Source organism: Lethenteron reissneri, chromosome 19 (genome assembly GCF_015708825.2).
Source record: "Lethenteron reissneri isolate LAM-NWPU_2019-01 chromosome 19, ASM1570882v1, whole genome shotgun sequence".
Taxonomy (NCBI): Eukaryota; Metazoa; Chordata; class Hyperoartia; order Petromyzontiformes; family Petromyzontidae; genus Lethenteron; species Lethenteron reissneri.
This window is the reverse complement of record NC_083797.1, coordinates 2,189,463-2,214,443: the sequence shown is the minus strand read 5'-3', so window position 1 is coordinate 2,214,443 and position 24,981 is coordinate 2,189,463. Positions and strand designations below refer to the sequence as shown.

General features: G+C 49.5%; 1 protein-coding gene across 1 annotated transcript in view; it reads left to right on the top strand.

The window, feature by feature from the left end:
* LOC133344152 (laminin subunit alpha-5-like) overlaps positions 1-22,523 on the top strand; it is a 93,597-nt gene extending 71,074 nt beyond the window's left edge. The window contains 22 exon segments of the mRNA XM_061554153.1: positions 728-831; positions 833-925; positions 1,187-1,303; positions 1,678-1,832; positions 2,206-2,347; positions 3,348-3,447; positions 3,642-3,758; positions 4,711-4,896; positions 6,324-6,463; positions 7,099-7,278; positions 7,961-7,987; positions 9,401-9,546; positions 9,812-9,956; positions 10,486-10,619; positions 11,568-11,724; positions 12,802-12,924; positions 15,415-15,581; positions 16,072-16,204; positions 16,802-16,939; positions 17,614-17,744; positions 18,579-18,740; positions 19,972-22,523. Coding sequence (XP_061410137.1) covers positions 728-831; positions 833-925; positions 1,187-1,303; positions 1,678-1,832; positions 2,206-2,347; positions 3,348-3,447; positions 3,642-3,758; positions 4,711-4,896; positions 6,324-6,463; positions 7,099-7,278; positions 7,961-7,987; positions 9,401-9,546; positions 9,812-9,956; positions 10,486-10,619; positions 11,568-11,724; positions 12,802-12,924; positions 15,415-15,581; positions 16,072-16,204; positions 16,802-16,939; positions 17,614-17,744; positions 18,579-18,740; positions 19,972-20,068 — 2,894 coding nt within the window. The 3' untranslated portion in view covers positions 20,069-22,523.
* The last annotated feature ends 2,458 nt before the right edge of the window (positions 22,524-24,981 follow it).

Below are 24,981 nucleotides of genomic sequence, written 5' to 3'. Positions count from 1 at the left end.
AAGAGAGGCTATGCTGAGCATGATGTGCTGAGTGTTGTGTTTGTTTAAGGACGCAAGCCCTTTGTCCATTACAGACTTCCTGGCCCATTAAACAGATGCTGCTGCTGCTCTTCCACCACCCTGCCTGCTGCTATCAGTTTACCATCCACAAACACCACAGTGGGGGCCATTAATAAAAATCAACGAACGATATTTCACATTCATATTGAAAACTACGTTTTTCAATTAGACATTTTTTTTCTCCCGAAACTATATTTTCACTTTAACGCTATTTTATCTGACTCTGGCCAACTCCATCACTATATATTCGCCTGAGAGTTAAGGCTTCAAAAGGTTTTAACTACCTCGCCTGGTATACAGGAGGTCATGGATTTGATCCCGACCTTGACGCCTGTATATTTGGAGTTTGCATGTTCTCCCAGTGGTGGTGTGGATTTTTCACCAGGTCCTCCAAATTTATAATCAACACGCGTTTAGAGTATTCGACTGCTATAAATTTCCACACGATAAGTCACTTCGTTGCAGCTATCATTTGTGGCCAGGTCACTTCTGAAAAAGAGCTACATAGCTCAGTGGGCCTTTCCCCGCACCTCTGATTAGCCCCGGCACCTCCGATCACCACGGTCGGCTGCATATGGTGCGAAAGAAGTTCAACATACATATACTTGATTTAAAAAAATTCATATTAAGTTACGATTTGTTTTGGTCTTCCCATCGCCGCGTGCAGTGATGAGTCGCGTGCGGAAGGAGTTCTCCAAGCCGCTGAAGGACCTGGCGAGCCGGGCCAGCGTGGCGCACGACAACCTGGAGAAGTACGACCGCGTCCTGGCCTGACCTGCTCGAGTCCATCAACGCCGCGCGCAACCTCACCAACCACGCCAACACCCTCAACAAGGCCAACCAGGCCGCCCTAGACCGCAACCAGGTGAGGCCGACGATCGGCGTGCGGTGCTGCTGCTCGCGCAAGCCGGCAAGACGTTCAGATAAGGGGATGGGGGGGGGGGGCGGGCCCTCCCGTTGTTTTGTATTGGGCGGGCCCTCCCGTTGTTTTGTATTGGGGGAATTTTGACCGTGAAAAAGTCACCGTCGTCGTTGTCGTCTCCGGCGGCGTCGTTATTGTCGCGAGCGTGCACTGTGATGGCACGCGCGTGTAACCGCCGCGGCCGCCCCCGTGTCTTGCGAGCAGCAAAAGGTGAAGGACGTGAGGCAGGCGGCGGGCGAGGCGAACAAGTCCCTCTCCGACGCTGAGAACGTGCTCGGCCAGGCCTACCAGATGATTCAGCTGCTGGAGGCGTCCCGAGTGGTGGGTCACCCGCGCCGCTGCCGCGCCAGCGAGGACGCAGATGGCGTGCCGATCGAGTTGCAGTGCGTCGCGGAATACCGTTGCCGCGGCAACAATGACCGGAAACCGCCGTTCGACGGACACGAAATTAGAAAGAGTTGGCAGGCCAAAAATATAGCTCCTCTTTATTGGCGCGGTTGTTGCGGCTAAGTTGCTTGCAGGGACCGATAAGTATTGTGTCTTTTAGCGAGTCGCCGTGGGCTCGATGAAACGAAGGAAATTGCGTTCGTGGGTGGCACGAACCCAGTGCCGCTAAACCGCTCTGCCCCGCCGCGTTCTCCCCCCTCAGGCGAGCGTTTGTGCCCCCCCCCCCGTCCCTGCCCTCCCGTGCGCAGGAGTATGAGAAGCTGTCGGCCGAGGTGGATGGAGCCAAGAACCTACTCCGGGACAAGGTGGAGAAGATGGCGGAGGGCGCGGCACAGGAGCCGTTGGTCCGGCGAGCGGAGGAGCATGCCAAGCGCCTGCAGGAGCTCGCCGACAACCTCAAGCGGTGCGGTTTTTTTGTTTTACCATCTCACGGTTGCTGAAGTCTAGGGCCAAAAGTCCAAGTTCCCATTCGGCCAGCAGAACAACACAATCGTAGATGGGATAGTTAAGCGTTGATACGCTCCTTGTATTTGGTTCGTTGTCCTTCCCTCGCACCCACAATTAGCATGGTTGGCTACGTACGGTGTGAAAGAAGTTCAACATTCATGCATACAGATAAGAGATGGTGGGAGGGAGTCCCAGACTTGAGCGGTGTGAGGGTCAAGAAGTGGGAAGAGAAGTGTTTTGACCTGCAGTGTGGTGGTGGTGTTGCCAGGGCATCTAGGCAAGCCTCCACCTGTACACGCAGTTACATGTCCCTTCGTGCTCGTCCCCAGGCTGCTCAAGGACATCGACCAGAACGAGTACATCCAGAAGGCCATCCTGGCGTCCAAGGCCTACGAGGACATCATCAAGGCCCTGAAGGAGACGGAGGAGGCTGCCGACCAAGCGCTGCAGGCTGCACTGAAGGCCGAGCAGGTCAGCGCGTTGTGTCCGTGGTGAATCAGTGCGTTCACAACGCATTCTCGCGACTTTGTGGGGCTGCCTGGTGGACAGCAGGGCACAGTGCGACCTCGTCCATAGTTTCGAGTTAAAGCTTTCGTGACTGCAGGGATTCATCTTCTTGGTTTTTTCGGTAAAGTCACGTAGAAGGGAAATAATAAAATAAAATAAAACATAATAAAATAATTCTCACGACGTTTCGGCTACAACGCAAGCAGCCGTCTTCAGGTGAAGAATGAAACACTGTTCCATTCTTCACCTGAAGACGGCTGCTTGCGTTGTAGCCGAAACGTCGTGAGAATTATTTTATTATGTTTTATTTTTATTATTTTATTATTTCCCTTCTACGTGACTTTACCGAAAGAACCAAGAAGATCGTCCATAGTTGTAATGTACTTCTTTGCTCCCTCGTCTTGCTTCCATGTCCTTTTCCCTCCTGCCTGTACTGACCAGCGTGCTGGACTGAGAGGATGACAACAAATATTTGTCTTGTTTTATCGTCACCGAGGTGATAGGTTTTCACTGCTATGCCGTTATTTATGTTTGCTTTATATATCCTGCACCCGAGTTGGATGTATTTATGGTAGGTCTGGGCTGAGAAATCATGACATAAGAAAGGTCACTGCCCCAAAATGTCGCCTGTTTTTTATATATATATATTTTTTAAAGACCACACAGTGTTATATTGAAGAACGTGTTGAGTTTTATTTGCTGTTAGGAATCCTGTATGAGTGGACCCTGTTGGTTCAGTGTCAGCTGTACAATGAAATCTAGCAAAAGGAAGGAAGCAGTTGCAAGTCACAGTGGTGGCATCCACGGCAGGAGCTGCGGTTACCTTACGAGCAACTCAGCCTACGTGGTCGTGGCACGGGTGGCACCCAGCGAGCCGCCGTTTTCCCAGAAGCCTTTGCAGCCATTGATGTGAAAACCCCTGACCTCCGCTGACCCCTGACCCCTACTGACTCCCATTTGGCAGGACGTACAGCGGGAGAACCTCCCGAAGAAGGCGGCCGATTCGAAGAAGGCGAGCGAGACACTCAAGAAGAAGATCGAGGACAAACAAGGGACGATTAAGGGTGAGCCATTGCGCAAGAAGTTCTCTCTCTATGCGAGCATGCGTAGAGAGAGAGATTCAATAAACTATCAAATTAGAATTCTGCACATGCGATACACGTTTGCACACGTATGTGCGTAGGTACACATACATGCATGCATACACACGTGGTCGTCGTCTTACAGCCGTGCCGATTGCTTGCCCTCCCGTGCACAGACCTGGATAAGAAGCTGCAGGGAATCAAGGACACCGTGAACACGGCTAAGGACAAGCTGAAGGCTCTGACGGATGCCCTGCAGCGCGCCAAGCAGGACTTGGCCATGGTGAACCGAGGTAGGGCACAGCCACCACTTGTCCACAGCCCGATTTTGTACCAAATGATCAGGGAGCACGAACACACGCCCCTTTCTTTACAGGGCGGCGAAATGGATATGCGGATTGAAGCCGTAATAATTAATGTACCTTTGGTGTTCTCAGCATTCTCGTAGCAAGATGCAATCACAAAGGCACTGTGCGTTACAGACGGGTTTAGTCCTCCAGTATGGGGAGATGTTGCTCTGGGGTTTCACCCAATTAGGCCAAATTCGGGAAATCTGGACCATGATGCCATCGAATAACGTCATGGGACCTCTGTTTTCCACTGTGAAGCAGAGACCGCGTATTTATAGAGTTAAAATATCCCGTGGTATTAACCAGGGCAGCTTCAGGGTTCGACCTGCGAACCTCTGCAATGCACGTACCGCTTGGCCGTGTGCAAAGAATTGTTTGATAAGAGGTGCGTAATGGAATCCCATTGGGGCACACAGCAGCCATTCAGCAAATGTATAACAACAGGAAGTGGCCCGGTGGCTCAGAGGTCAGATCGCTGACCTCACACCGCCGAGATCTTGGGTTCTAATCCAGGCAGCCACCTCTGATTAAACCTACTTCTCAAGTGTAGTGAGTTGATGGCTTAAGCCCAGTCACCAATGACTACAAAAAACACCATCACATTAAATTTGGTAACGCACCTAATTTGGCTTAACACTAGCCCTAAACATTTTAAAAATATTATTTTAACTTTCAGACTACAACCCTTACTCTCCATAGCAGAGTGGGTTTCACAATGATGCCCTCTTGTGGTGTGGACCAGAGAACACTTGAAAGGAACTCAGAGGTACCTTTGTGATATCCGCATCCATGGGTTTGCAAGTGCTCCAAATTAAAACTTGGTTTCATGACAAACAGGGAGAGGTGTCCAGATATTTGTTCCAAACGAACCAACCGACGTGCGTTCGTCTCGCAGGCAACATTGACGAGGTGCTCCGCAAGGCCAAGGAGGACGCGCAGGCCGCGGGAGACCTGGCCATGAGCACGGAGAACGAGGCCAACAGCATCCTCGAGGAGGCGAAGAAGCTGGCCGAGAAGATAAAAAGCGGCGCCGTCGACAGCCAGGGCTTCCAGCTCGCTTTCATCGAGGCCACCAAGAAGGGTGAGTCGCCGCGGCGCGGCCGGGTTGAGCCGGGCGCTGCCCCCCCGAGGCGATTTTTAGGGCAGTCGTCAACGGCGATGGTCGCCCAGTGAAAGTCGCTTCGAAATCTAAACAAATCTGGCCGCGGGTCTCCCTCGCGGGAAAACTGGGACATGAACTTCCAGTGAGATCGCATCCATAGATAGAGAGAGAGAGAGTTATACTGGATGTGGTGTCGTTAGTGGCGAAACATTTTACGGGCCGCCGACTGGGACTGACCCGGCTGAATGGAGCCTTGATTACAGAATCCTCCCCGACCTGGAATCTCGAGCCGCCGCTGGGGCGGCGACGTGAGCCAGCACAGTGTAGGTCAAAGGTAAAGGTAAAAGCTCAGCCCTGCAATTTTCCTCTCTCACGCCTGCTAGAGAGCCCCCTACGAAGCCCCTTCCAGGGGGTATTTTGGCCTACTCTTTCACCCTGGCTACGCATCATGAAGGTGGGAGCACCCACGCTTGATCCTTCCACGTGCAACCTGTAACTCGACGGACAAATAAGTCGACACGTGTTTCAAGAAAACTGGCTTAACAATAGTGTATACACATAACACGTAGAGAGTCCAGAGAGCACACAGAGGGGTCTGAGATATTAAGGCGATGACCTCTCCATGTGACGTTTAGAAAGTCCATTTCCCAAAACATCGGCTATTTAATTATCTTCCCTGTTGTTGTCATAGTGTTATTGACGAATGTATTGAGTTTATTATTATTATTGTTCCTGCTCGTGCACCAGTGCCAACTCAGCAGAATCACCAAATCTTTCGTCAACAAACTGTGGCTTACCCTCGTAATGCTGTTGGGTGGACAGGGAGGCGAAGGGCATTTTTAAGAAACTTGCGCCATTGTTTCAACTACCGCTGCCGGGAGATCGAACCGGTGACCGAGACACCGCCGCAGTGTCCGATGTTCCGTTCGAGTTGATGTCAACGTTTCTGAGGAAGCCGCTGGAGCTACACACTTTTAAATCATCTGCATTGATGACTCATTTATTTTCAAACCGCTTTTAGCATTTAGTTTGTTGTCCTTCCCCCACACCTTCGATTAGCACAGTTGGCTACGTACGGTGCGAAAGAAGTTCAACATACATACACTACACTATACAATACAGTGCACAATACACTACATACTACACTATACACAGCACTCATACACACTACACCACCTATACACTACACCACCATGCTAAATTGAAAACTCATTTCTTGAGAACTGCTTTTTGGGTTCAGCTTGTTGTCATTCCCGCGCAGCTCCTATAAGCGCTGATGCCTGCGTACGGTATGCAAAAGAAATTCAACACACACACACACACGCACACGTACAACATCCCTCGGTGTTCAGTCGTCATCGCTGCGGTCGCCGTCGGTGGAATCTTCGGCCTTGCTTTGTCCGCAGTGAATGACCTGACGGACCTGGTGCCCGAGCTCCTGAAGAAGCTGGCCGAGCTGGAGGGCAAGAACATCAGCGCGGACGTCGCCGGGAATCTGAGCAACATTCGGGAGATCATCGAGGCGGCGCGGCACTCGGCCAGCCTGGTGAGTGCGGCGCGAGAACGTTTTGGCCTCGCAGTTGGCGAGCGCCTGTGAAGGTAGGACAGGGCACAGGACGGGGCTCAGTGTGGCCAGCACCGTAACCCGGGCTCGCCTCTGTCTTGGAAAACAGCTGATTTCTACGCTTTGCATCAGGTGCTTGTTTTTCAGGCTGAGTTGATACAGGGGAGGCCCAGGACGTGTTCAGATACCATTTGCCACTCGGGGAATGCCGTGAGCTGAGTGTCAAACCCGGGTTCTGGGATTGTAACACAGTTCGTGAAATGCTATGGACCACAAATAACCCCCCCGTATAGCCTTATGCCGGCACGGCACACGAGGGGATGGATGACCAACACCACGCCTGGCCACCTTTGTCTTTCCAGTGTTTATACACCACACAAGGTACTCATTTGAGGCTGAGTAAACCTAGGGGAGGCCCAAGACTGGTTCACATAATCGTCATTGGTGTTGACAAGCGGGACAGGCAGCCTGGAGGCAGTGAACCGGCACGAAAATCTATACCCCCCCCTCCAAGCTCTGCGGTCCTCTATATATGAAGTTGTGATTGGTCCATGAATGAGTGTTTAGGTGTTTTACTAGAGAGGTTTTGAACCGCTGGGCTCCGCGTGCATCCACAGGCGAAGGTGCCGATGAAGTTCAACGGCACTTCTGGGGTGAATGTGCGGCTCGGGTCGCCCCTCGAGGAGCTACGGCCCTACACCTCGGTGGCGCTCTACCTCCTGGACGCGGATCCGGCGCGCGGGGACGACACCACTGGTGACGACAGCCGCTTCCTCTTTTACCTCGGCAAAAAAACGGTGAGGCTCAAACACACCCAGCACCGCACACGCCACACGCACCGCACACACCGCACAGCACGCCACACACTGCACACACCACATGCACCGCACAGCACGCCACACACCGCATGCACCACACACCGCACGCACCGCACACACCGCACACACCGCACAGCACTCCACACATCGCACAGCACGCCACACACCGCATGCACCGCACAGTGCACCACACACTGAACGCACCGCACACACCGCACACACCGCACAGCACTCCACACATCGCACAGCACGCCACACACCGCATGCACCGCACAGTGCACCACACACCGAACGCACCGCACACACCGCACACACCGCACAGCACTCCACACATCGCACAGCACGCGACACACCGCACGCACCGCACACACCGCACACACTGCACACACCACATGCACCGCACGGCACGCCACACACCGCATGCACCGCACAGTGCACCACACACCGAACGCACCGCACACACCGCACGCGCCGCACAGCACGCCACACACCGCACACACTGGTGCGGAGCATCGTGGTTTCCCCTGGTTCATTCCGTGTTGTGTATTCACCATATAGCGCTGGACTACTGGGAGGCCGTGTGACTGACAGGATGTCCCATAGCGCGGCACGGCCTTAAGAGCCCTGGTCTCTGACGTCGCGATCTCTTTTGAATCCACAGGATGGAGGTCGCAGAAAGCGCCAGGCGGTGAGTGTCCCGTCTTCCCATCAGCCATAGGCACCTTCACTGCACTGCGGCCGGCACTCGTTGAGAGGACAGCTCGCTGTTTGCCCAACTCAGCGCATATTGACGACTTGTGTCATGCTTGTTAAACACGTTATTGTACATTTTGTCTCATTGATGTTGTCTTTTTTTGTTCTATACCACGTTTGCATTGTGTGTTGTCGGCATATGTAAGCAGAAGCCCCATTTTCTCTCTCGACATATAAATTGGAATTTGTCCATCGACCAAATTGGCTTTCCAGATGTTATCCATCAGCAGTTGTTTGAGCGAGCAAACTCTGGACCAGTTTCGGCTTTCTCATTGACAAAGCCAGGCTGCTGGTTAATACTGGTTAATATCATTCCAGAAGGCCAAGAGACCGATGCACTAAATAATATTCAATAAACGGCTGAGGCAGAAATTTTATTTCATGAAAAAAGATAAAAATACCATTCAGTGGGTTTGGCCTTGTCGGTGCATAAAAATATCAGACTTGGCAAACACAATTTCACGCGGAATGCAGACACAATCTCACGGGCAATAAGGAAATACACTTCTGATCTCGTGAACTAAGGGAAAAAATTTGACAGGAGAAAAATAGGAAACCCAGACAAACCTGGGCTTTTAGACATCACTAAATGGACTGAGGAATATCCAACATCATACTACAGCGCACATGATAAAATAAAATAAAATCAGTAGAGGATGACCCCAAATAAATTGAATTACAAATGCAATCACGCGCGTGGATAAGCCGACACCAGCACCTGACCAAGATCGCGACGGACAGGCACTCGTAGAGACAGAGAGACAGAGGTAACAGCCGAGGCGTCTTTGCTGTTCCCACGACAGTTGCGCTTCAGAGATAGATGATGATGAATATACTACCACAGCTCACTGTTAGAAGGCATTCAATGAGTTCCCCATGCGTCGTGTTAGTGGATGAACACTCTGCTGTGTGTATCACCTTGCTGGTCTCGCCAAGGAGCAAACACCATCACGCAAACTCCGGTCATCTTCACAGCAGCGGCTTTTGGCTAACCATCGAACGAACACCGTCACTGCATCGCGCGCTTTAAGATGCGCTTCTGCGGCCGTCTGGAATGCTCTTCCTTCCGATATTATGAAGCCACTGGGAGCTATGCACTTTTAAATCATCTCGATTGAAAAGTCATTTCTTGAGAACTGCTTTTTGTGTTTAGATTATTGTCCCTATCCCACATCTTCGATCAGCACGGTTGGCTACATCCTGTGCAGAAGAAGTTCAACACATATATATATAAGAGATAGATGATGAATGGACTATCACAGCTCGCTCTTAGCATTAATTAAATTAATTCCCCGTGCATCGTGGTAATGGATGAACACTCTGCTGTGCGTGTCTTTGCGTTTCTCAGGATTTGGGTGACTACATAGGAGCCTTCCTGGAGAAGAAGAAGGTGGTGTTTGTGTACAACTTGGGCATCGGTGACACCTTCCTACGGTTCCCCGAGCCCGACGCCATCATCAACCCTAAGGCTTTCACCTACGTGAGATTCGAGCGGTGAGTGGCGTGCGAGCACACTCGCAGTCACGCTGTACACAGCCAGGTTCCTTCTGAAAAAGAGCTCCATCGTTCAGTGGGCCTTACCTGGTAAAATACAAAAAATGTGTTTAATAGTTTAGACATAGTTTTAATAAAGTAGGCCAAATTACGCTACAGGAGGCCATTTTGCCAGTGAGCAGTTAATTTCAGGGCTGGACCCTCGTGATAACCTGCCATTGACATGTGGACTCCTCTGGCCCCCCTCTTCCGTGACCTGATGTAGGATCTATGAGCACGCCCAGGCAGAGTTTCGTCAAGACAAGCGGATATTCAAGACCATGTCTGTCGCTAGCCGGAAGGACTACCTGCTGGACCTGGACCCGGCCAACACCGTGCTGTATGTGGGCGGTGCTCCTGCTGGTGCTCAGGTAACAACAACAACCATAATAATACTCTTTGATTCTTTCGGTAAAGTCACGTAGGTATAAAATAAAATAAATCACGACGTTTCAGGGTGCAACACAAGCGTCCATCATCAGGTGGAAAAGCATGGTCGGCTGCTGAGGCAGACTGTTTTAAAAGGTTTGAAATGGGTGTAGCTCAAGGGTTATAAAGAAGTGGCCGGGGCTAGTGATGTTTATGTGAGGAATTAGCATGTAACTGTAAGATAGGAGAGCGGCCTCCTAAACGAGGGCACAGAAGTGGCTGTTAATGTGAGAGTATGGATTCCTGCAGTCACCAAAGCTTCAAATTCAAGATTGAACCATAATAATGACTCAAAATGATATCCTGCTCAAATGAGCACCACAGCTGGAATAAAATTGAACAAAAGACAAAAACATTTTTTAATCAAATTACATGTAAAAAATTGTTTTTCTCATATTATGTCTACAATTGCCTGTGGCCTACACACATTCCAAACGAAGGCTGAGAATGTTTTTGTTCCCCTTTGTGCAGCTGCCCGCGGCCTTGTCTCTGCCGAACTTTGTGGGGAACCTGGAGCTGGCCGCCATTAACGAGAACATAACGAGTCTCTACAACTTCGAGAAGACGTACTTCATGAACACCGTCACCGATAATCCAGCCAAGCGGTAAGTGGTTCCACTTGGCAGTGCCGCGGTTAGCGGGCTGCGCTACGAACCCGGCGACCCGAGTTCAATTCCCACTCATGGCCAACACCGGTGACGATTATCTGAACCGGTCCTGGGCCTCCTCTAGGTCAACTCAGCCTCAAATGAGTACCAGGTACGATGTGTAAACATTGCCACTCAGGAGCCAAAGGCGTGGTGCTGGCCACCCACCCCCTCGTGTGCCGTGCCAGCCTTCATAGGTGCTCGCGAACAGCACTTGGCCCAACAATCTGTTAAGGCTATACAGGGGATCTTTATATTCGCGGCGTTACCTGTTTACTGCAGGCTTAGTGACGCGTCCGTCAAACTGGGCACGAAACACAGACTGCTCCCTACTCATAGACTGACTGTGCCCCTGACAGCTTTGCCATCTGGGCGGCCGTCTCTGGCGCGCACCCCTAATGCCAGGCCCGAGTGGACGGTCTGTAAGCGAGTGCTTCCAGGCGGTGACGTGGCCCAGCGACGGCACATTCACCGCTTAACACAGGGGGTTCGCGGTTCAAGCACATCGGCCGCCTTGGTTAACACTGCGGGCGTGCTAGCCATAGAGTGCACGCCCACCGTTTTGCAGTGAATGTTAAAGACCCCAAGATTTTTTTTTTCTCCCGAAAATGAATAGAGATGTATTTTCTGGCACCACGGTTCGAATTTGATGAATTACTCATAAACTGCTTGTTTGGTAAACATGCAACATCGCCCCCATAGGCTGGCAGACTGAACCCTACTGGCTGACCGGTGCTGCGTTTACCTCGTCTCACACAGAGACAGCTGCCACTGGGGGGTCCCCTGCCGCAGTGCACCTTGAGATTAATTGGACGGGAGGCACGGTGTGAATATTAAGCAACGACGATGATGACGATGATGACGATAATGCATTGTGCCACCACACCCCACACTCTCGCACCACAGCTACAAGGACTCGCCGGAAGTGAACCCACAGACGTACTATTTCGACGGCACTGGGTACGCCGAGGTGCCAGTGGACGCCAGCGGCAGCCGCTACAACTTTGACTTCGACATCCGCACGTCGATGGATGACGGCATCCTGCTCTTCATGGAGAAAGACGTAGGCGAAGATTGTGCTGCGCCCATTTTTTTTGTCGAACAACCACTCCGGCTCGCCTCGCAATCACCCAGCAAGCATGCAACGTTTGCCCAAAACGTTGGCCCAACGTTTTGGGCACAGTGCGAGGAAGAGGCACGGGGGAGGGACGGTGGAGACTGGGAGAGCGTAGAGGGTGGGATGGGAAAGAGCAGTGAGAGGCTAGAGAAGCAAGGTATTGTGGGTCAAGACCGTGGAGGGATTTTTTTGACTTAAAAGTGAACATTTTTAAACGGACAGCGATAGTAGCCAGGGAGCCAGTGGGGATGGGAAAGTAGCGCAGAAGTGTGGGAATTGTGGGGAAGGTTAAAAATGATCCGGGCTGAGGCAATTTGTATCCTTTAGAGAGGAGTGAAGGTTGTAGGCAGGCAGGCTGAGCAGGAGAGAATTGCAGTAGTCAAGGTGAGTGCAAATAAGAGAGTGAACCAGGAGCTTAGCAGCAGAGAGTGAGATGGGGGACGGATTTTGCGAACATTGAAAAGGTGAAAGCGGCGAGTGCGGGCAGTGGCATAGGTGCGGTTGGAGAGGGAAGGGGAGGAGTTGAAGGTGACCCCGAGGTTGCGAGTAAAAGAGACAGAAGGAGTGAGGGAGAAGAGAGGGAATGAGATGGTGGTGGGGAGCGGGGAGAAGGGAAGAAAAGGATTTCAGTGTTAGAAGGATTGATGGAGAGGATGTTGCGTGACATTCAGGATTGGACAGTCGTTAAGCAGGTGGATATGCGGGAGGAAAGGTCCGGGTTAAAGGAAAAGAAAATCTGGGTGTCGTCGGTGAAGAAGTGTTAAAGTTAAATTAAGAAATGACAGCTTCCAGAGGTGAGATATAATGGGAAAAGAGCAAGGCCCGAAGACAGACCCGGAGTGCTCACCAGGGCGGCCATGGGCTTCGAACCACGAAAGCTCCGCATTAAGCTGCAGCTGCCGCTACTCCTTAGCCGCGTTATGAAACAAAGTAGATACGCTCCGCACGTTTCAAAGAACAACACGGTGACTCGAAGCGTTACGAATTTAACTCGTGTCGCGTCCTATTTCTGCCTTTTCTCAGAACAAGTTCATGTGCCTGTCCATCTACAACGGGCAGCTGCATTTCGTCTTTGACTTTGGCGCTGGCCCCGTGGTGCCCAAGTATTCGTCTGTCATCAAGGTCCACCAGAAGGACTACTATGCGGTACGGTGAAACTCAGTGCGAGTGGGGGGGGAAGATTCTCGTCAGCTAACCGGCTAAAAGTTGAAAAGCTCTTCTTGTTTCTTTCGGTAAAGTCACGTAGAAGGGAAGTAATAAAATAATAAAAATAAAACATAATAAAACAATTCTCACGACGTTTCGGCTACAACGCAAGCAGCCGTCTTCAGGTGAAGAATGAGACACTACCAAACTAGGAGCTTATATATAAGCTGCATTGGGGGTTGAAGAGCGCCTTAACAAAAAGAATGTGCATGTGAAGAGGAATTTAGCATATTCATGGAAAATGCGTAGGCGTTGGGCGGGGGGGTGTCAAAGTCATATTATGCCCATGCATTATGCAGGATCAGCAGCAACCAAGGGGGGTGCAGGGATTAGCAGTAACAAAGGAAAGGAATGTTAATGATATGTAGCTGCAGTTACTCAACAACCACGTAGAAAACTAAAGTATAAACTACATAAAAAACTAAAGTATAAACTGCATCGCACCATCAGTATACTTACTATACTCTATAATAAGCTGAGTTACTAACAGCAAGTAATACATTACAATTCTACCTCGTAAAAATTCTATAATATGCTTCCATCTAAACCTTATTCTCTTATATCACACGAGCATATACCGTACTATATACTGCCATAGATAAACCCAACATTAAATTATATACTGTATTGCTGTAAACCAACCTATATCTTATACATTTAATATAACACTATGTATTATTCTACACACCCTAATGTGTATCGAAATGGTTTATTACGTCCTTCCAATGATTGCTGAGCCAGAATCCATCTTCTCGGTTAAAATTGTCTCTGTGTTTGTATATGTGGATCGCCTCATGAACGAATCTCTCATGATAGCCAGATGGCTTGCAGAGAACCTCTGTCTTGGAGAAGTCGATATCATGTGAGCCCACTGAGTTGTAACAGTGATCTGCCACGGCTGAGGTGGCAGATCACTGTTACAACTCAGTGGGCTCACATGATATCGACTTCTCCAAGACAGAGGTTCTCTGCAAGCCATCTGGCTATCATGAGAGATTCGTTCATGAGGCGATCCACATATACAAACACAGAGACAATTTTAACCGAGAAGATGGATTCTGGCTCAGCAATCATTGGAAGGACGTAATAAACCATTTCGATACACATTAGGGTGTGTAGAATAATACATAGTGTTATATTAAATGTATAAGATATAGGTTGGTTTACAGCAATACAGTATATAATTTAATGTTGGGTTTATCTATGGCAGTATATAGTACGGTATATGCTCGTGTGATATAAGAGAATAAGGTTTAGATGGAAGCATATTATAGAATTTTTACGAGGTAGAATTGTAATGTATTACTTGCTGTTAGTAACTCAGCTTATTATAGAGTATAGTAAGTATACTGATGGTGCGATGCAGTTTATACTTTAGTTTTTTATGTAGTTTATACTTTAGTTTTCTACGTGGTTGTTGAGTAACTGCAGCTACATATCATTAACATTCCTTTCCTTTGTTACTGCTAATCCCTGCACCCCCCTTGGTTGCTGCTGATCCTGCATAATGCATGGGCATAATATGACTTTGACACCCCCCCGCCCAACGCCTACGCATTTTCCATGAATATGCTAAATTCCTCTTCACATGCACATTCTTTTTGTTAAGGCGCTCTTCAACCCCCAATGCAGCTTATATATAAGCTCCTAGTTTGGTAGTGTCTCATTCTTCACCTGAAGACGGCTGCTTGCGTTGTAGCCGAAACGTCGTGAGAATTGTTTTATTATGTTTTATTTTTATTATTTTATTACTTCCCTTCTACGTGACTTTACCGAAAGAAACAAGAAGATGAATCCCTGCAGTCACGAAAGCTTTAAATCGAAAAGTTGAAAAGCTGTGATCGAATACTTTTTATGAAATCGATTACCTGATCCAACGTCCTACCTCCCGAAGGCGGGAGGAGACCCCCGCAAGCCACGCTCAGGGACAGGCTACCTTCAAGGGGTGGAGGGGGAGGTCACCGATTTATGACCTCTTTTTTTATGGATCTCCATATTTCCCCATCTTTTGCCTCTTCGGAAGCATTCTTTTGTCTTCCGATGACTCCCTTTATCGGCGCGATCGATCCATTTCTGCCTTTGTCTCACCGTCTCGGCCGCCGGACAGCGCGAGCCGAAAATGGTGGCACGTTGCCTGTGGTCCGGCACGGTCGATGCTGGGGTCGGTGGATCACGTGGATTTGTGAAACTCTCCGAACCCGCTGGGCTGCGAGGTGGCCATGGGAGATGTGGCAATACAGAAAATAGATTCTTGAATCATTGTGCGTACAGCTTTGAGCGTTATCCCCTTGCTTGCTTGCGTGCTGGGTTTTCTCCGAGTTCTCAGGTTTGAAGTGAACACTCGTTAACGGAATTGGCCAAACATCCAAATGCAGGACCCCAGGCTGCTCCGTCACCTTCTCTCCCGGGGCGTTGCACACCCCTTTACAGATCCAGCTCAACGTGTACCAGTCGGTCAGCAAAGTTTCCCTCAACGTGGGGCCCAAGTCTGAGCGGCTATTCTTCGACGTCTTCAGCCCGGAGATCCAGTCCCTGTGGAGCGTGGTGGGGAACACTGCCTACATCGGCGGGGTTCCCAAGGACCGAATCCCAGACAGGTGAGCTCCTGCCTGTGAGGTGGGTTTGATGGGCAGCAGTCAAAAACAATCCTCGTGGCCCGCACTGCATGGGGAGGCCCTCATCCAGAAATTAATCGACAAAGAAGGGCTGTACATGTACAGTACAACGTCACATATCCGACTCTCCAGGGGACCGACGTTGAGGCAGATGTGTGAACTATATTTGTATATTAAAAAAATATATATATGGTTAAACCATGCCGCAAATAGGTTCACGGGCAAAAGTAATGCGCAAACCGCTTTAAATGCGGGAAAAGGCTTCACCGTGGTTTAGAAGAGAACGATTGTGTGCGATGTTGAGAACGTGCTACAGCGCGTGACGAGGTCGGATTTGAGAGCGCTGATAGAACATGACGGATCCGCCACGCGCAAACGTTGCACCGGGTGCGTGGCGGTCCGCTGGCTCGCCGACGGTTGTACTCCGCGTTTGTTCACCGTCGGTCCCGTGCGGCCTTGTCCCCATCCGCAGCATCAAGCAATACCTGCCGGTGCAGACGTCCTACAAGGGCTGTATGAAGGCGCTGAAGGTGATGACCTCGGCTATTGCGCTCAAGCAGATCCCCACGTCGGGCATCATCTACGGCTGCTACGACAACTTCATGGTGAGAACGAGCGCTGCCCCCTCGAGCCTGGCCACTCCGTAATCTCGCCGGGCAGCGGCGGTGGTGGCTACGCTGTGCTCCAGCACTGTGGACGCAGCGGCTAAGGGCAGGCGGCTCATGCACAAATGTTTCGAAACTCCCTTCCTCTGAGCATTGCTGTGCCGTGCCCTGGCTGTCTGGGAGAATGCGGTGCGGCAAATGTGGATTTGCAACTGTTCCATCTGTACGAGATAGAGTGTTGCCTCGTCGCATGCATGGGTTACCTCCAGGTGCTCCAGTTTCCTCCCACATGTAAACACTCATTAATTGGCTGAAAACATATTACTATATATAGCACCGCACCTGGCTACCTTCCCGCTTGTCTGCTGTTGCTCGCGCCTTTGGGTTAAGAGTGAGTGAATTCTGTGCGACGCGTTACAAGTATCTTTTCACACTTCTCGTCTAAGTGAATGGCCATTCCTGACCCCCGTGAATATTGAAATAATTAAGCAGACTCTCATTTCTTCGTGCCATCCTCTACCTACTTGAGCTCAATGAGGTTCTGCCTCCAAGCTAATTCTCAGCACGCGCGTGCCCTCTCCCGATTGTTCTCGGCAGGTTTCCCGTGGTGCAGATTTCACCGGTACAGGTTACCTGTCATTCCAACCCGAAGGTTTCGATGCCACCGACTTTGAGTGCGGGTTGACGTTCAAAACCACGAGTCCCTCCGGCCTCCTGATGGGCTCTGCCGACAGGGTGAGTCCACTTTGCGCGTGCTCACTCCTTCGTTCGTTTATTTTATGTTACTCATGAGACGGGGCACACATGTGGGGAGATGGAGCGATGAAATCGGCTCCCGTGCAGGTTGTTGCCGGCTGGATCGCGGTAGCCGTGAGAGATGGTGGCGACTTGGGAAGGCCTTCATACAGCAGTGATTATATCACGGCTGATGAACGATGATGATGATAATGATGACAACCCTTTGAGACTACAAGTCAATTTTTTTTAGGGATACGTGAGTTCCAGGGTAGTTGCACAACAATTACAATTTTATATGAATTGTCACGATCAAAGCCGGGATGAAGCGCGTTTGTTGCTTGTCGCAGAAGTGCGGTTCAGGTCCAGTGGGGGCTGCCCTGGTTAATACTGCGGATTTATTAACCATAAATATGCGGCCGCCTGATTCACAGTGGACGAGGGAAAAAAAATCCCTCGACATTATTCAGAAAAGAGTTGGCCATGTGTGCCGATGTCACGGTCCAAATGTTGCCACGTATGGAAAATTCCTTGCACATTTGTTCATTGAGTAAAACTACACAGCAATGTCACCCCCTCTTGGCAGACTTTTTATCCGTGAATCATGACAACATTTTAATTCCAAAAGTACTGATTTATACGATTGTGCTTATTATTATTGTCGTGTTGAGCAGGACCTGCAGATCTCCATGGTCGGAGCAGGCATCGTGCAGCTGAAGCTCGGTACCATCACCATACGGAGTGCCTCCAATGGGTTTAGCGATGGCCTGCCCCACTATGTCAAAGTCACACGCCAAGGCAACACGTGAGTGACCCCCAATTCGTTGCTTTCGCCTGATTCCCTTTCACCAGAATAGACGGCCACAGATGCTGCGGGGGAATAATGGTTAACGCACTGGACTAGCAACCCAGAGGTAACTGGTTCAATGTCGTGGCAGGGCCGTTGAAACAATGGTACAGGTTGATTACATTTCCTCCGCCGCCTCCTGTCCGCCCTGCGGTATGAATGTGTGCGCCGCAGTTGGTCGATTGGCAGGTCATGTGCGGTGGGGTGAAGTGTGGGTGCGCCCACATCTTTTAATACGTCTTGCCAAAGTTCCATGACGAGGGGTCTCTAGTACCCCTCCTAGTGGAGGCCTTTTTGGCAGCAGTGGCATCAGTGGTAAATTGCAGGCGTGCACCTTTAACTTTTCCTTCGTCTGCTATCAGTGACATGTGGGCTTAAAATGTTTGAGATTGTGCAGGTTGCAGCCAAATATAACGATTTGTTTAATTCATCACGGGGTTGGAATGTTTGTGCAATGTTTTAACAAACTGACACAGGTCAATAGAGAGTCAACAAACTGCATCTGCATACTGTGTACCAGAGCACTTGTATGTTTGTCTGTTGAACCTCTTTGGCACGTAGACAATCGTGCTAATCGGAGGTGCAGGGGAAGGACAACAAACTAAACACAAAAAGCAGTGAAAAAGAAATGAGTCTTCAATTAAGTAGATTAAAAAGTTGCACCGCTCCGGTGGCTTCCGAATATCGGAAGGAAGAGCGTTCCACCACTGCCGCAGATGCCGAGTGTTCACGTGTGTTCACGTGTGTGCGTTTGCTTGCACGGCGGGGTCCTCGGCGTGGCTGGGTGAACAGGGTTCGAATGGCGGTCGACAACAAGTACGAGCCGGACAAGGAGACGGCGCGGAGAAGGCGGGCGAGCCGCCAGGCCCCTAGGCAGCTCTACTTCCTGGGCGGCTACGCTGAGGCCTCTGCCTCCAGGTTCAACGGCTGCATCGCCAACGTCTACATCCGCCGGTACGTGAGCGGCACTGGCAACAACAAACAACAACTTCGATTCGCATAGCATCTAAGGGCAATCACATCTCAAGATACTTCATGCAAATGAATACAACTGCATTCGGGTGGAAGGGAGATTGGCAGTCAGGTTAGAGAGTAACACTCCGGCACAACCCTGAACAAAGCACCCATGCGCCAGCACCAACAACAATGAGCCTCAGGGAAAGCTGGGGCAGCCGGGGGAGCACCGACAAGTCCCAGGGCATCCACGGGCCCGGGGCCCATTCAAAAAGGATGTTTGAAGGCAATTAAAATAAAAATAAGTGAGGTTAAGTTCCTCAGCATCAACTTCACTACCACCACCACTTACCATTATCGCCATCACCACTACCACCAACAGCAACAACAATCCAAACACAATAACACAGTCACCACCACCAGCATCGAGACGATGCTTACACATGGCACCAAGCAGTCATTTGAAGCTGAGTCGACCGCGGGGAGGCCCCAGGACTGTTTCAGGCAATCGTCATCGATGGTCACCGTGAACGAGAATTGAACTCGGTTCGCTGGGTCCATACCGCAGCCCACTGACCACTGTGCCGCCGCAACCGATGAGCTAAACTCTACTAGGTACGGCCCACTGAGCTATGTAGCTCTTTTTCAGAAGGGACCTCCTGGCCACAAATGATAGCTCAACGAAGTGGCTTATCACGTGGAAATGTTTAGCAGCCAAATTATCTAAATATATGTTTCTAAATGTGGAGGGAAAACCGGGAGAGCTGGAGGAAAATTCACGTGACCACGGGGAGAACACACAAACTACACAACCTCCTGTGTACCAGGCGAGGTAGTTAACATCTCGCCACCACCACTTCCACCAACAACCCAAACCTCGATTTAAAGCTTTCGTGACTGCAGGGATTCATCTTCTTGGTTCTTTCGGTAAAGTCAAGCTCTTTCCCCCCTCCAACCCAGCTTAAAAAGATGCTCCAAGCCTGGGGTTGTCATTCAGACTCTGTCTTCTCGACAGACCTGTTCTTCACCTGAGGACGGCTGCTTGCGTTGTGGCCGAAACGTCGTGAGAATTGTTTTGCTGTGTTTTATTTTTATTATTTTATTACTTCCCTTCTACGTGACTTTACCGAAAGAACCAAGAAGATGAACCCAAACCTCCGCCACCACCGTTCCCCTCAAGGTGCAAAAGTGACCGTGCGTGCGGTGTGTGTGGTGCGTGCGGTGCGTGCAGACCTGGCGAGGAGCACGTGGAGGACCTGCACAACTACGTGGAGAAGCTGGACGCGTCTCTGGACGGCTGCGTGGGCAGCCTGCTGGCAGCGCCGTAATGAGGCACCAGGGGCTCACTACGCAGGGGGCGGCCACTGACCCCTGCCCACACCTCCTGCTCAGGGCTGGGGGGCCTCCAAGGAGGACAGCTCATTCTCACCCCCACCGTGATGGGACCCACGCTTCCAGTCATGGGCAATGCCACCGCTTCACTAGTAGAGGGCAGTGCGTGGTGGGGAGGGGGGGCTGCCTAACTGACTCCATGATCATGAGGGAGGGCGAGGGGGGAGTGGGATGGAGTCAGGGGTGAGTGGGGGGGGCTAACGGCAGGGCTTAGGGAATGCCATAAATGTTGAGTTGGAAAAAAATCGGTGACTGTCCTGTGGGGACACTATAGCTGAGCGGATAGGGCACAGAAACAACACAGTTTAATCCCCGAGTCAGAATCTGGTTTGTTTTTCCCCATCCCCTCGGCTACATTGTCTCAATCGAGCTACTTTGTTTTGTTTTAACATTCTTAAAAACTGGTCGTACGTACGATGGATATAAATTTTACAGGACAAAATTTATTTGATTATGGTAATATCAAAAATGAATTTTACTGAGTAAAACATTTAAGCATTTGGCTTCTTGCCCACTGTCTCAAGTCGGAGGGAGATATTCCCTCAGTCAACAAGGACGGAATGGAGCGTGCCTTTTCTTTCAGGGGTATTTTTTTTCACGTTATTATGATTTGACACGTAAGGTTTTTATCTTCGCGGGCAATATCATTATTCATAATTGATTTTTGAGTTCAGGCACTTCATGATGTGACCCAATTTCCATCGTTAAGATCTTTCACCATCCGATATAGTTAAAATAGATGCAATCGGCACGTGTTCTCGTGTTTAACTTGCCAATTATGATTGTTTTAGCTCACCTGTAATTTTAAAAACTCTTTCACAAACAAATTTCGCAATTAGGAAATTCCTGGATTATCCATTATGCGGCCAAACCTAATACTCAATAATGAGTCATTGTTATTAAGTGATGGTACCACTTGCACCCACACTTTCCACAGTCCTAAGTACTCATTTCACCCTGCCTATGTCACCCTCGCCATCGTCTCTTCTTGAAAAAACTACCAAAGAATTAGCTGCGTGGGAGAAGCCATTCATAAAACAGTGTTCATATATGACGTATGATTAATTTTAGAGAGCTGTTATATGATGTTTTCATTTTCTGTTGGTACAAAAGAAACGTTTTGAGAACTGGCACACACAGGGCAAATTTTACAGCCTTTGTGTTAAATGTTGTGTTGATACGAGAGGGAAAAAAAACAATGTGAGGTTTTAGAGGGCACAATAAAACGAAGAAAATCTTAAAAGCCACCGCAATAAATTGAGATAATGCAGGCACTTTATCTCCGTACGACAGCACATGCCGGTGCCTGGGTGTTTTGACGGCATTTTCTCAGACACAAACATAAGACAAATCGCATCCGGGCTGAAATTTGGCCTCATGCCACAGGGAGGATTCCTCGTTCGGTCAGCGAAGCGCGTTCACTCATGCGAGCTCACGGCCCATCCCGTGCCAGCAGGGAGTGCTGTCAAACAAAGCGCCGGACTGGTCAGTGCCTCGTTCACCGGGCCTCGTTTCAGTTGTGACGGACAGGTGACTACGGAGGGAGCGGAGGGGGGTGGGGTTATTAACGCGTGCCTGGTGAAATGACGCCAAGGCCGTGTTATCATTCCATGGTCACGTGCCACTAATTTGTGATTTTAAGATGGTTTTAGAAATTTAACAGCAGAACGTCAAAAACAGATGACCGGTATACGGTACATTCAGGAATACTGCATATTTCGGTTTATGCTTATGCAATTTTACTGTTCAGAATATCAATGCGACGCAAACATGTTATACGGAACAAACAACGCTTTTTTTATACTCCAACATTTTCCCAAGTCGGTGTAGTGCCATTGTTGTCCAGAGTATTTTTATTCTAAATTCTATGTTTTATATATACGTATACATTGTCAGTAAATTATCGATTGAATCGTTGGTAGATGAATGAACTTGGTGAACTGATGTACATTTTACGCTCGACATTCACACGCGGGATATATTGCATGAGTGGGAGCGTTGGGCGGGAGGGGGGGTGCGACCGTGTGTGAACAATATCAAGGTGCTATATTTGTAATAATTGAGACGCGTTCGACGCCCGTGCTGTCGAGAGTTGTCACGCGTTAAGTTGTTTTCTTTTTAAAGCCAACGGTATATTGCACAGACTGTTAAGGGTATGAATTCTCGTCTAGCTCATACTTTGTGGTGCACACTCTGCGCCGGTAGAGTTTGGAAGTCCACGCCGGTTCTTCTTAAAGCGAGCGAGCACCGTCGTGAGTGGTGTGAGGTTTCCCATGTGTGCGTCATCGCCCGAGTTATTAAGCCCGATGCTGGGGGGGGGGGGCTGCCAGGGGACAATCGTCCCATCTCTCTTTGTTATTCTCGCAAAATAAATGCAAAGGGAACATTCGACCACCTCCTCCTCCTTCCTCAGTCTTTTTGTAAGTGCCTTTTAAGTCGCAATAAATAAGTCGGAGACTACTACCGCCCGGATCACGCATTCACGCTCGCATAGATCGGACGCTTGATCACGACAATTGCACCGGCATTCGCTGCAAGCAAATGCGCCGCTCAGAAGCCACAGATCTCAGATACAAATGACCCCGCGTGGCCCACTTTGGGGATTTGTTATTCCATGCCCTGACAGAGGCACGCGCGCGTGTTGAATGCAAACACCGCGAAGACCAAAGGCTTTGCTGGTTATACATCGGTTATCACCTGCGGGGGCGGAGGGGGAGAGAACACAAACAACGACACCCAGTGATGTTTAGATGGAAACGCTCTTGTGTTTAAAGAGTGCCTGTTAAAAATAAGACAAGCTGGAGGGCAGCACTCATTAAGTGTAGCAATCTTGCTGACTCGGCGTGTTACAAATACATAGGTTAAAATGGATTCTAAGGCTGGCAATATATTCGTGAAATTGCGCCTGCAATATTCATTCACAATTTAACAAATAATATAGCAATTGTATCATAGGCCAGCCATGATCTATCCACCGCTGGATGAAGGCCTCCCCAAGCTGTTACCATCAATTAGTCATTCAATCCAACAATCTACCTTGCTTGTGCACACGAGTCGATCTCATCGCTCCATCTCCGTGGTGGGCCTTCACTTGACCAGATCAGATGCTGTTATAGTCTAGGCTAATGTTATATTCTAGGCGAGCTGTACAAAATAAACGGCAGAAGTAGAAACGACGCAAATGAAATTGTGTAGTTAAAGCTATCAGTATCTGGGTCTCTGAGTCTATGGGTATGTTCGCGTGAGTCCGTGGGTCTAATTCAGAATCAGAATCTTTATTTAGACTGGGTGAATCCGTTGCTCTGTGAAGGTCTTGCTTACAGACGTCCAGTATTGCTGAATGTAACACGAAAGGCAATGTGTGCCGGGCTGCCACCAGAAACTGCACGAGCTGCTGGAGCCCGTCTGTTGAAGGTGCCGATGCAGTCACTACCAGCACACTCCACCCTCTCAGCCATTCCACCGGCACGCGTGATCTAACACATTGTCCTGCGGAGGGAGCTGGTAGGAACGTTGGGTTGCTCGGTCAATGGCCAGGATCAACGGCGGCGTGGTGTATTCCGCAAATATGCCCGACTGTGAGGGCGGGCACAAGTGAGTAAGTTAAACGTTGAGTTTTATAAGGGCACCACGGGATGACCAGCCCCTCCCCACCCAGCCCCACCCCTCCCACCCCCCACCCAACCCCACCCTCCCCACCCAGCCCCACCCTCCCCACCCAGCCCCTCCCCACCCTCCCCTCTCCACCCAGCTCCACCCCTCCCATTTTTGGATGCACGACGGACGGACGGACACAATAATCCCCTGTGGGCTGGTGGAAGCAGGAGTTTCCTACCAAGTAGTATAACCCGAGGCTGTAAAACCAGAGGCGGACCCCGTTGCCTCCTCCACTCGGAGCCACGAATCGCAGCGAAGTCACTGTGAACCCACGTGGCTGGTCTTGATGCATCAGTGTGAGTTGGTGCGTTTGAACACGGAATTGTCAATTTTCTTGTGTTTGAACATACACTGGTTTCAAAATTGTGTTCATTGTGAAAAAAATCACTTAAGGAACGAAAATGTTCGTACTTTTTGGTGCTATGGTCATCTAAAATAAGTAAAATCTCTTGCATGTAAATGAAAAAGACTGGATTTTTGTATTTAAAAAATGCGCTACGTTTAGAAAGCAATTCAAGTAAACTGAATACAAAAATGTAACTGTTTCAGTAGCGTGTTTAAAGCAAGTGATTTCTCTAAAGCCATTTAATAAATAACAATTATTATTCATTTAGCTGCTGGCCTTTTGAATTAAGGTCTTGATGGCTTCTCACTTTTGATTATCCGACAACACGAACATACAGAATTATCAGCAACCAAGTGCTAGTGACAGAAGTACTGTATATGCTTGACTTAAAGCTATCACATAGTCATTTATATTCAAGGCCAATTTTAATGAAATATTCATACTGACCATACACTTTCTATAGGGCTCCGTCACATATTCATGTAAGTACTGTATAAGGCAGAGTGTTAGAGGATAGGGCAACCATGAAAACAGTTATGTAGTTAAATACAGAGCTACATCACATTTATTTTATTCCTGAACATGAGCATAATTAACACTGACCAAAGTCAGCTTAGGGGCCGTCCATAAATGACGTCACGCATCTAGGGGGGGGGGGGGGGTCAGACATTTGTGACGATGTGTGACGAGGGGGGGAGGGTGAGAAATGTGACGTCACATCAAAATGCGCAACTTTAAATAAATATAGACAACACGTTCTACTTAATTAAATATACTTTTTTATAAATGTTTTATCCTACAACATCAGAGTGCAGCGCCACATGAAATACGCACTACAATGACAAT